General features: G+C 42.5%; 1 protein-coding gene across 7 annotated transcripts; it reads left to right on the forward strand.

Annotated features, from left to right (window-relative positions):
- Nucleotides 1–217: 217 nt before the first annotated feature.
- Nucleotides 218–10,373, forward strand: LOC140588296 (antigen WC1.1-like). 7 transcript variants are annotated; one of them, XM_072710243.1, is made up of 17 exons: nucleotides 224–530; nucleotides 2,338–2,649; nucleotides 4,219–4,533; nucleotides 4,735–5,049; nucleotides 5,420–5,746; nucleotides 5,927–6,241; nucleotides 6,496–6,798; nucleotides 6,957–6,992; nucleotides 7,148–7,462; nucleotides 7,597–7,623; nucleotides 7,722–7,754; nucleotides 8,028–8,150; nucleotides 8,578–8,676; nucleotides 9,459–9,530; nucleotides 9,650–9,715; nucleotides 9,931–10,008; nucleotides 10,249–10,373. In XM_072710243.1, the coding sequence occupies exons 1-17, from the start codon at nucleotides 467–469 to the stop codon at nucleotides 10,356–10,358; spliced, it is 2,910 nt and encodes a 969-aa protein (XP_072566344.1). In that variant the 5' UTR covers nucleotides 224–466; the 3' UTR covers nucleotides 10,359–10,373. The 7 variants fall into 7 exon arrangements, with proteins under 7 accessions (XP_072566348.1, XP_072566347.1, XP_072566344.1 ...); XM_072710242.1 differs by having other exon boundaries at nucleotides 227–530; nucleotides 9,641–9,715; XM_072710247.1 differs by lacking the exon at nucleotides 9,931–10,008 and having other exon boundaries at nucleotides 218–530; nucleotides 9,641–9,715.
- Nucleotides 10,374–13,002: the final 2,629 nt, after the last annotated feature.

Here is a 13,002-nt window from a genome sequence, read left to right on the forward strand (position 1 = left end):
AGCGCTGTACAGCACTAAGCAATTACAGCAACTAAAAAAGTGTGTCCTCTGTTCCCAGGAAAAATATCCTGGCTCAGTCTGACAAAGGAAGCAGCAGTCTGTCCAAAATATGGTGACATTTATAAATATATCAAATTTCTATTATTGGTTCCTAGTAAAGCCTGTTGCTTTCCTACTGATTATACTTTATTTCATCATCTGGGCAGGTTTACTGCTGAGAGGAGGAGTCCCGACTCACATCACCACTACTGTGTGTGTATATTTGGAGAAAATGAGCTTAGAGCCCTCTGATTTGTCACTGGGCCTGTTTGATGTTTTCCTGTAGTTCCTCTGATAAGGCAGTGCTGAGTGTGATTGGTGGGTGGGGGCGTGTTCACTCTGAGGGGCAGGATTGTATAAAGACCCTCGCTGAGAGCTCAGAGGTGAAGGTTGGAGTCTCAGCTCTGGGGAGAGCTGGTTTGTCCTGATGAAGATGGAGATCTGCCTGTTCATCCTCCTTCTCTCATGCCTGCTTCTGCTCACCACAGCCAGTAAGTACCATGATCTTCCTCTGCTCCAGTGGTCCACTCTCAGCCAGCAGAGGTCAAGGGTCATTATTTGGGTCTGAAATATTTGTGGTTTATTGCATGCAGGGTCTTTGTGCTGTGTGTTAAAAACAAACAAACTGAAAGGTGCCCAGTACTCTGACCCTGATTATATATAACATTTACTAATAATGGTAATACATCATTATAATCACTGTCAGATTTTGAAATAATTTAAGTGTCTGGACTATATTCAGGAATAAATTGCTCATTTAAAATATAAACTATATCCTTTTTTAAAAATTACCAAAAACACTAATTGCTTTGAATTTTATAAAAAAAAATTATCGCAGCTGCGTATTCCACTTTGGATTTTTGCTACTGTGGTAACAGACTACATTTCTTAATAATGCCGAAATGAAAAATTTATAATCCGATTTTACACAGTAACATGGCACTCAGTATTCTTAAAAACAATTATGGGTTCATAAGCACATTTTTTACATACATCTGTTATGGCCTCTACAGAACTATTACCCCTGTAGGCCTATCAGAATCGGCATTAAAGATGCACCAAGGAAAATTTCAGTTTAAATGTAAGTGTAATATGTTAATGCTTTGACTTGATCTGATTAATTGTATATTTCATACAATTAACTCATAATCAGTGTGTAATACTATATTACTGGTTTTTCTAAACTGAGACTAAGGACAGTTTTATATTTTATGAAGTTCAATACACCTATAAGTAAAAAGGATAGAACATTAGAGCTACAGTATATCAAAACTGCATTATTCATAAAAATTATAATTACAGAATAATTTTTGATCAATGATTTATTAATGAAATTTACGGAATTGGCCTATAATGAAATACGACTATAAATAAAATATGAAGAATATGTTTGCTACTTATATGTCCAGAAATTTACATTAATTATACCAAAGTAGTCATAGCAATTTTTTTTATCATTTAAATTGTCATAATTCATAATTGTGATTAAAAATAAAAATACTTTTTATTTGTATCGAGCAATCACATCTTTGTCATAAAGCTTCTCCGTCCTTCTAGCAGATTATTACAAAGCGTCGGCAGGCTCCGGTCCGCGGAAAGCTGGACGCTGGTTCATTGACAAACATAAAATATAAATTAAACTTAAAGGCCGCGTCTTTTTAACGACCCTAGACCAGCCAGCGATCTGATCGCATCTGGAAAAAAATGGGAACGTAAAGTTATTAAATATTTCTCGCCGAGATTTACGTGGTATTTTGGCACAACGTGATCCGGTCCGCGGCTGGGATCCCCGTCGGTTATTATCGAGCCAAGCAGAGACTTTTTTTTCTTTTCTTTTTTTGGGGGGGGTCAAAAAGCATAAAATGGGATGAAGGGAGGCACTTAATATTTAGGAGAAAGGGGGGCAGGATGTCAGGCACCCCTCTGTGCACGCGCCTGGTTGCTTGCCGGGAAAAGTTGCTGGCTAGGGGTAGGGGGGGGGGCGGTTACTGGGTTAAAAGAACAAAAAGTCCACGGTGCCTTTACAAGGAAACACTTTTCAATATTTTGGGCAAAAGGGGGGCAGGAGATGAAACAGCTGTGTTATAAACGCGCCTGGTTATTAGACATAAATCATTTTTAGAGCGTTTAACCGCCAGATCTTCCGTCACATATTAACTAACCAGGCACCCAGTTTGACTGTTTTAATTTGATTTATTTTTTAATAGCTGTGAATGTGAAGCTTATATCATGTGTCATATACCGTATGAGTGTGACACTGAACTGCAGTGACTTACAGTGACTGTCTCGCGCTTCCAGACAGTGACGTCAGGCTGGTGGGTGGCGACGGTCCCTGTGCTGGGAGAGTGGAGGTTCTCCATCAAGGACAGTGGGGCACAGTGTGTGGTTTTGACTGGGATATGAAGGATGCTGCAGTGGTGTGTAAGCAGATGTTCTGTGGAGATGCTGTAGCAGCACCACAATATGGTTACTTTGGAGCAGGAACAGGGAGCATCTGGATGGCTGTTGTGTCCTGTGGAGGGTCAGAGTCGACACTGAAGGACTGTGGACAGAATGAACGGATACTTCAGCAATGTCGTCATGAATATGATGCTGGAGTCGTCTGCTCAGGTAGGACACATGTACTGATCAGTAAACATGCTGCACAAAGTCAGTTTGCTCACTTTTAATTAAGAAACAAATATTAAAAAGTCTCTCAGAAAAGCTTTTAATAGTGCAGCTCTGTGTGTTACTTTGAATGTCAGTTTAGAATGACTCAGTGGGTCTTAGTTTTATATTTATTTATGTTCATAAATTATAATGGTATAACTTGTGAGATTATGTGCAGAGGAGAAATCACCATTAGAGGCTTTAAAGAGTTATTTGTCACACAGACTAGTTTTATATTCTATTGCGTACATTTATTAAACTTTTATTAAGAAAAAAAATATATCATAATTTTTGGCCCACTAAATAAATTAAATCTTCTGCCTTCTAACTAATTGCTTATCCTGGTGAAGCTGGCGGGGGCTTGGAGCCGATCCCAGGCAGCACAGGGCACAAGGCAGGGGGACACCCTGGGCGGGATGCCAGGCAAATAGATAAATGGTGTGATTAATCAATTACTGCAAGCCTGTCAGAGTAAAATCTGTGTGCTTTAATTTTTGGTTTTCTTTGATGAAGGAGAAACACACCACAAATAGATATGGTCAGCAACTCAGCAAAATCAAAATAGTAAACAAAATTACCTGACATTCTTAAAATTCACAAGATATTTATTCAAACGTGTTGTTCCTAGACACTATAGCCTCCATTAGCTCATGGCCACATGGTTTTTAATCCATGCTGACAAAGAGAAAAAGGTAATAAATATTACAGGAAGTTCAGCTGTATTTTATACACAGAAACACAGAGAGCCTGTGAAGCCTGATTCTATTCTTATGTTTGCTCTGATTTAGCAGGAAGCTTTCAATGTGCTTAAAACAGTGATTAATTGTAGTATTTTATACTATTATGAAATGTAGGCGAATACATTATTATCCTCTTATTATTATTATTATTAGGATATTGTTTATTGACACTGCTAAGGTGCAGCCAGTGACCCACAGCAGAGAATGGGACCCTAACCTCACCACCAAAGGTGTTTAGTGAGGCGACTAGTCTGACCACCCCCTCCTATACACAGTCTTATGCTGGACCAACAGTAACAAAAGCCACACTCAGGGAAACACACCACCAGCCTTACTCCCCATGTGCAGGTTACCTTGTCCTGCTCCTGACACTAATGTAGCGACTCCATCAGGGTCAGTAACCTGAACGACATCACCGATAGCCGAAACCACAGGGCCACCTGTCCCCTGATGTCTTCAGTGCAGAGAACCTCTGACTACAGCTGAGCAAAGGTGAAGGAAAGACCAGTCAGTGTGCAGCCACTGGCATGCAGCAGCCATCTGCTCAGACGTGTCTAGGAACGGCTCTGGGTTATTGTCAGGGTCCATCTTTGGGATGTGCACATGCACAGGGACCCATAACAGAAGGACTCCTTAAACACTGCTGGCCCTTAAAGTGATTAATGCTTATGATTACGAGGGGGAGACTATCATTGCAACAGGGTTATCATAGGAAATAATGTAGCTGCTTTTACTTCTGTGATGTCTATAAATCTGTTTCATTTTGATCTCTGTTTACTTTTAATTTAAGGAAATTTTGAAATGCAGCTGACAGGAGGACCTCATCTGTGCTCTGGGAGACTGGAATTTCCTCTTGGAGACTCAGGGTACACAGTGTGTGATCCTGACTTTGACCTGCAGGATGCAAAGGTTGTGTGTCGGCAGCTGGGCTGTGGGATCCCTATGGAGGAGCCCAGGGGGGCTGCATTTGGGAAGGGGGGCGGGCAGGTGTGGTCAAAGAAGATTAACTGCAAAGGGGATGAACCTGATTTTGGTCAGTGTTTGAGATCATCCACAGAGGAACAGAACTGCAATCATGAGACTGACGTGGGACTGAAGTGCTTCTGTGAGTTAATTTACCGTGCTGGGAAATGGTTTAGTAACATATAGATACTAGACAATTTGCTAGTATTATTACATGTTACTGATTATTATTTCTCTGAAGTAATATAAACACACCAAATTAAATAAAAAATTGCTACTACATGGTGATATTCTGTATTTGCTTATTTCTTTCTCTGTTTTTGCACATCCATGCTGATTGCAGGGTACACAGACTCCAGGCTGGTGGGCGGCCCTGACTCCTGCTCCGGGAGGGTGGAGCTGCAGTACCTCAGTGAGTGGGGGACAGTGTGTGATGCATCCTGGGATATGAGACCAGCCAGTGTCCTCTGTCAGCAGCTGCAGTGTGGGAGCGCTGTGGCAGTGCCAGGACAGGCCTGGTTTGGAGAGGGGAGGGGCCGCATCTGGGCTGATGTGTTTGAGTGCCAGGGGAATGAGACACACCTCTCCCAGTGTGCTGTGTCCTCATGGAGTCGAGCTGCATGCTCTCATGGACGGGATGCAGGACTCATCTGTGAGGGTGAGGACTGTACTACAGCTGACACTTGTTCAAACATTGGACTAGTTATTTGTTTTTTTTAAAGAATAATGAACCAATATACATTATGATTATACAAATCAGGACACCCTTGTTTGATGTTTAATGCTACTTAAGCCAGTGAGTAATGTGGGTCTCTTGAAGATTAAAAGCAGTTTATGTAAGAATTTTATTGCCAACTTTAGAAAAGAATGTGTGATATTATTTACCCAGTAAAAGGTAAATATTCACATCAGTAGCAAAACCTTCAACAGATTGTAAAATAATTAATTGAAAGCAGAGTAGCTGAGTCAAAGCTGTGTTTCTAATATGCACATCTGACAAGCACTGACAGTGACTGATCTATCCACAGGGTCTAAATCTCTCTCAGCTCTCAATGGGACAGTGAGACTGGCTGGAGAGAGTGGCTGTGAGGGTCAGGTGGAGGTTTACTACCAGCTGACCTGGAGCAGAGTTCTCATGGACTCCTGGAGCTTCAGGGAGACCTCTGTGGTCTGCAGGCAGCTGGGCTGTGGCTCTGCAGTGAGGCTGTACAGCTCCTCCCAGTCTGGGACAGGGGACAGTGATGTGTGTCTGACAGGGTATCAGTGCTCTGGGAGTGAATCTCACCTGGTGAACTGCAGTGATCCACAGAGACTGAACTGCAGCTCTAGTCCACAGGTGTCCATAGAGTGTTCCAGTGAGTATAGAATAGTAATGATAACACATATTTAGATAGTCACATTTAAGATGAAGTCTAAAACATCTTATATATAAACAGCTCTGACATCAGATGGATGGATGGATGGAAGGATGGATGTGCAATTATGACATGAAAGACAAGAAGCAAACAACCTCCCTCTGTACCTCCTTCTCCCAGAGCACAGGTCCATCAGGCTGGTGGGTGATGCCGGGGGCTGTGCAGGGAGGCTGGAGGTGCTCCACCAGGGCTCCTGGGGGACAGTGTGTGGAGACTCCTGGGACCCGAAGGATGCTCAGGTGGTGTGCAGACAGCTCCAGTGTGGGACGGCTCTCCGTGACCCAGTGCCCACCTTCTTTGGACCAGGAACTGGACCCATCTGGCTGGATGAGGTGGACTGTGAGGGGAATGAGACGTCTCTGTGGGACTGTCCTTCAGCATCGAGGGGACAGAATGACTGTGTCCATAAAGAGGATGTAGGAGTTGTGTGTTCAGGTGTGAATATTTTACATCAGGGCTCTTCATATTAATGAAGAGAAACAAATCTGATATGATGGAACCTAAAGACTGACAGCAGGAACGAATTGTCATTTATGTTACTTTAGGTTAAGGCTTCTGATAAGTTAAATAATGACCAACATTTAGGCAAGCAATTTAATGTTTCATTCCACATCTACAAGTTATGTATCATTTCAAAAATTTCAGTGGTACTCTCTGAATATAAATCATTTCCTTTTAACTCCCTGTAGACTTTAAAGAGATCAGACTAGCTGAAGGCTGCTCTGGGCAGTTGGAGGTTTTCTACAATGGCACCTGGGGAAATGTGTGCTTCAATCAAATGGACACAAACACAGCCAGCCTGATATGTCAGCATCTCAACTGTGGAGACAGTCGGAGTATTTTTAGTGCAAAGTCTCGGCTAAAAGGTGCTCTAAACTGGCTTGATTACCTGAAATGTCGCCCACATGACTCCACACTGTGGCAGTGCCCGTCCTCTAACTGGGGAGACAATAAATGTGATGAAGGTGAAGTGGCTCAGATCACCTGTGAAGGTAACTTACTGTGTTCAGTATCTTTACTGGCCCACAATGTGTTTAGGTTTATTATTTTGCATGATTTCATGCTAACACAGTTTATTTTTCATTTCCTTAATATTGCATAACAATAAGAACTTTTCATTAATTCTTTCTTCATTCTTTCCTTGTGAAAGGATGTTCTGCTGCTGCCAAGGACAGACCATGTTCACGTAAGTTCAGTTATTACCTGCCCAGTGTTACGTGTTTGTCAGTCAGTAACATCAGTGAGAAATCAGTCGCAGCTCTTCACTGAACTCTGTCATCCTCACATGTGTCCTTTGCCTTCTGCAGTGCTGATAAATCACAGTCTTTACTTGCCCCCTAGGCCACCCCCCCATGAGACTGCGGGGGGGCAGTAGCGAGTGCTCAGGGAGGGTGGAGCTGTGGCATAACGGCTCCTGGGGGACGGTCTGTGACGACTCCTGGGACCTGAGAGACGCCCAGGTGGTCTGCAGACAGCTGGGCTGTGGGACAGCACTGGAGGCTCATGGGAACTCTGCCTTTGAACGAGGAAACGGCAACATTTGGCTGAATGAGATGAACTGCAGGGGTGATGAGCTCCACCTGTGGGACTGTCCTCACTCTCTACAGGAGCAGAGCAGCTGCAGCCACAAGGAGGATGCTGGTGTTACCTGTGCAGGTGGGACTGGGGCTGCAGACAGACTGTAACCTCAACATTATGGCCATTTGACTTTTAGAACAAATACAATTCTGGAAAAAAATGTAAAACTCACAGAACATTTATCAATAACCTTCAATGCTTCAATTTTACAGGTTCATCGCTGCTTAAGGCCACTACAGGTGAAGTTATATGTATTTAATGTATAATGCTGAGGGGTTTATCAGATGTAGGATTAATTCTGTTTATATATACAGTAGATATCTATTTACTCTTTCAGAGTTTTCATCAACATCCACAACAACAAAAAAAGGTAGCATTTTTATATTCTGTTATATAGCATAAGTTCTTATGGGGGAGAAATTGAAATATATTTCTGTAACTCTGCAGCCCTGACCATCACAAGTGGTCAGAACATGGATGTTCCCCATTTTTTTTAAAACAATAAAGTTTTAGTTATTACAATCACGGCTTTTCATTTCCTACCATGTTATTTTCTAAAATCAGCACAAGATATGTTTGCATGTTTAATTAGTACAATCATTCTGCACTGTCAGACTCATTTTATACTGAGTCTCTCTGTCAGTTCCTCCTCCAGTTGTACCCCTTTCCATTCCTTTTGTGGTCTTCCTGGTACTGGGAGCTCTTCTCTTCCTGCTGCTGGTGATAACAGCTGTCCAGTTGTACCAGAACAGAGTGCTGAAGAGAGGTACAGAAGTATATAGCTGTAGGGTGACTCACATTAAGAATGGTGTATCTGAATGGTTCATATGAAGTTTGTGTTATTCTCTACATTTTCCATTGTTGGCTTTAGTGATAGACAGACAGGGGGTCAGGGGTCACGTGACATAGGGAATAAGCCTATAGGAACAGCCTAATTTGCAAATATTTTGTTCTTAGATTTATTTGATAATGGAGTGGGATTGAGATAAAACTACAGAAAATGAAACAAAGAGCTACTCAACTGCTGACAAATACGGAGAGACTTCATATACACCAGCAAAGGAGACTGTTGTTCCCATGATTATTTAATAAGCCATAATAATACACAGATTTATGGGAAATGTGGGCTTTAGATTAGAGTGAGAAATGTAGCCTGGACTGTCAGCTGTGTCTCTGTATGTCCACCTCCACAGCTCTGTACCAGGAGGGTCTCACCCCTCTGCACGAGGCCATTTATGAGGAGATAGAGTACAATCTGACCAGGGGGGAGACCTACAGAGCCCCTCGCAAGGGTGAGTTCATCTCCTCGACCTCCGCAGAAACAGAAAAATAAACTTTTATATTCATGTGGACACACATGTACATTAAAATGGGGTAACAGTGAATTTCCATTAGAGGTATATTTTTAATACGAATTTATGACGTTTCTGTAATAAAATATTGTGGCGTCGGGTGGACCGAGGCATCGCAGGAGCAGAGAGACAGGGAGACTCGCTTTCCAGGGAGAACACACTCTTTATTGGCAGCCCTGAAAAGGACTACATCAGGCACCCAACAAACACCGAACCAATTAAACACAGGAAACACAAGGTTGTCAGACACCGAACTGTAAGATGCACGCGGTGGGAGATTTACGTAAGCTAAATACACACGGGGATCGGACAGGGTACATACAAGACACGGGTAACCATTAACAACAACACAACAAGGGCTAATTACAACTGCACCTTTTCTCCATGCTGGGACATGCGCCCCGCCGGTGCTACAACATGTATCAGCCTGTGTATCTGTGTCCTCCCTGCTGATTTTTAATCTCAAACCGTGTGACTTGAGCTCAGAAACCACATGAGGGCCTCATAGCTGCATTGCTGTAAAGCCCTGAGGGTGAGAGAGAAACCAGCCAATAGGGAGAAAGAGGATGTGGACAATATGAGTGTCAGTCAGCTTGCCTGGGCATGAACATTAGCTACTCTAACCCCACACATCCTGTCTTCTCAGTCTGAGAGACATAAGCAGAGGAAACTTCATGCAGAGTCTCCCTGAGCACAGGACTGACTGTCTCTCTCCTTCACAGGAAGTGTCCTCTCTGAGGAGCTGCCCTCTGGGTATGAAGATGTGGAGGACAGTGAAGGAGACCTTCTCTCAGGTAGGGGGCTGAGGTCTGTGAATTTGGTACAATTAATGTTTAGTAATAGGAACCCTCTTTTAACACTATGAAGGGCATCATTAGTCTTTAACAATTATGTTTTGCCTCAGAGAAATCAGAGAGAGAAGTGAAGGACGGTGATGATGATGCTGTCATTACAGAAAAGATTGCTGATAATCTATCAGGTGGGTGTTTACCCTGGTTTACCTCAGTTCATTATTTTATTTTATATTATATTTTATTTTATCTCAGTATCAGATTGAATATCTTTATTCTTATAAGCATATTTGATGTCCCCCAAGGCTAATATTAATTATACCAGCATAATAATTTGAGTTAAGTAAAGTCTACAGTGATGCATGTCTGATACACAGAAGCAGCTTTTCTGTGTCTGATACAGGGGATCTGGTGATTAAAGACACACCAGCAGACTATGATGATGCTGGGACTGTTGGGCAGGACTCAGGACATTTCTTTGGTAAATTATAACATTCACCATGTTTCTCGTATGGGTCCATGGTTATTTATATGTTCAGTAATCTTTCATATTTAATTTACAACCATACTTTTTTTTGCACTGTAATATTTGGAATGTAATGCTTGTATAAAACCACAAACATTGTTATGATGTTGTGGACTTTTCAGAGTAAATTGTTTCAAATGAGACAAGCAGTAACAGTCAACTGGCTCCTGTGTACTGAGGTCTCTCTTTTTCCAGGTTCAGGGTTGATGGTGACAGGAGACACATCAGAGGACTATGATGATGTTGAGGGTATAGAGCAGAGCCCACATGTTTTACCAGGTAATTCTCTCTTTATACACATCTAATGGTCAAAGTCTCTCCATATTGCTCCTCTCAGATGGTTAGATCATCTGTATGCTTCTTTTTGCATATTTATAATCTTTCATTATTTTTGAGTAATAGGCTCCAGGCCCCCGTGCAACCTCAATTGCGACCAGACTGACTATGATGATGTGGGGGAGGAGGGACTGACAGTCCTGCCTGAGGAAGCTCCTGTCCAAAGAATCATGAAGTTGTTCTTCAAATGAGCTTCATGAAAGCAGCATCTACCACAGTATCATTGTTATTCACATTTTATGTTTTTTTTTAAGGTCTTTCGGTATTTATTTAAAATAAAGTCAATTTAAAAATATGCTCTTATATACTAATTTAAATACAAGTTAAGTCACAACTTTTGTCTACCTGTGTAATATATCTTCCAAATGTTTACTGCCTGCGACAAACCACAAATATTTATCGTTATCACTTACAACACCATTACGGCATTTAGATGTTTATTTTTGCCTAATTTTTAAAGCCTTAAATAGCTGTAGTCCTTATACAGAAGTAGTTTTTGTTACTTGATTAATGTCCTGTGTTCACTATGCTAGTCAGACATTTGCATTTATTTTATTTAGCAGAGACTTTTGTCCAAAGCGATGTTTCAGTGAGACAAATAGCACATCTGTGACGAACAGCTGTCAAGGATTTGATTGGGCAAAAGCGCAGCTAGACTGAACTTCCAATGGATGCCCAGGTACAAGTGTAAGCAGTATTGGTGCAAAACCAAGAGCTAGACAACATCTTACAAGCAAAGCAAGAACCTAATATGTCCACTATACAAATCAGCAGGAAGTGCAACTTTAAAAGGATCCAGAAAACATCATTCATTACTTATGAGCCTCAGGATCCACTAACATTAGCAGCGGATCAGCTTCCCCATCCATGCAGAGACCCTGTTTGGATGGAGATGTACTGCCTCTGGCTCACAGGCTGTTAGATCATTGCTGTTCTTCAATTCACACCCTCTTCTGTTCAGTCTGTTATATTACCACCGTTTTTCTAAGATGGGGAATGGAAATATGAGACAAATCACATATTTTTCACAGACTGGGAACCCCTACCATAGTCCACACGGCCAACTCCAGCACACGCACATGAATGAGGTATCGATTTCATCAATCGTTAAGGTTTTCATACTATGTCCAAAATAATCTATTCATTTTATTAAAATAGGAAATAAATATATTGTATGTAAAAAAACATTAATTTGTAAATGTTTTGTAATAAAATTTCATAATTATTTAAAATATCTTTACGCATTTCTGTTTCTTCTGATAATATTTATAGGCATGTTCATATGAAGAATCATTTATATGAAAATTACATAAACACTTGAGCAACCTCATGAAATTAATCTTAGTTAAATCCGTTGCATGGAGATGGGAGGACCAGGGTATGGAGAAACCATCATGAGTCTATGAGTCAATCAGCCTGTTTGTCAGCACTGCTGGCTGGGGGTGGTGGTGTGATGGTGTGGGGCACATTCATGGCACACATTGGGCTCCCTGATAAAAGTGCAGCATAGCTTGAATGCTACAGAATATCTGAAAACCAATCAGGTGCCTCCTTCATGGCATCATGGACGTTAAGCCCAAAACAGCGATAATACCCAGTCATTTCTAGGAAGGCCAGCACCTGGTTTTTAGTGACAGGGAAAGGGCTTCATGGCCTCACTATCCTGGCGTAGGCTGCTTCTGATCAGGAGGTGAACAAGATGTTTTGCCCAGCTCTCATTTCTCTAGATAGGCTGTTGCATTATAACAATGTCACTGAAACACAAAGTCTATCAGCCACCAGAAGGTAGCAGGTGCCCCATGCACCCCAAATGGGAGAACACAGAATTGCCAGTGATCACAGTGGGTACTAAAGGCCATCTTCTCCCTGGCAGCCAGGCTGAGAGGTACCTAGGATTACCCTTTCATGAGGTCCAGGCTGGATTTTAAGCAGGTCTTCCACTAGTTCATCCACCTCTGACATGAGGTAGCTGTCAAACTAAGAAACCTCATTCATCTGGTAGATGATGTTGCAAAACCATCCATCCATCCATCCATCATCTTCTGCTTGTCCGGGGTTCGGGTCACGGGGGTAGCAGCTTCAGGAGAGATACCCAGACCTCCCTCTCCCCAGCTACCTCTACCAGCTCCTCGGCAAGGATGCAGAGGCGTTCCCAGGCCAGCCGAGAGATATAATCCCTCCAGCGAGTCCTGGGTCTGCCCCGGGGCCTCCTCCCTGTAGGACATGCACGGAAAACCTCTCTAGGTAGTCGTCCAGGAGGCATCTGCACCAGATGTCCAAACCACCTCAACTGGCTCCTTTCGACGTGGAGGAGCAGCGGTTCTACTCTGAGGCTCTCTCGGATATCCGAACTTCTCACCCTATCCCTAAGGGAGCGCCCAGACACCCTGCGGAGAAACCTAATTTCGGCCGCCTGTATTCGCGATCTCATTCTTCGGTCATTACCGAAAGGGTACTAGGTACTCATGACCATAGGTGAGGGTAGGAACGAAGATGGACCAATAGATCGAGAGCTTTGTTTTTTGGCTCAGTTCTTTCTTAGCCACGACGAACCGGTTAAGTGCCTGCAAAACTGTAGACGCCGCTCTGATTCGTCAATCCAGCTCCCGATTT

The sequence above is a fragment of the Paramormyrops kingsleyae genome, chromosome 3, assembly GCF_048594095.1.
Source record: "Paramormyrops kingsleyae isolate MSU_618 chromosome 3, PKINGS_0.4, whole genome shotgun sequence".
NCBI classification, from domain to species: domain Eukaryota; kingdom Metazoa; phylum Chordata; class Actinopteri; order Osteoglossiformes; family Mormyridae; genus Paramormyrops; species Paramormyrops kingsleyae.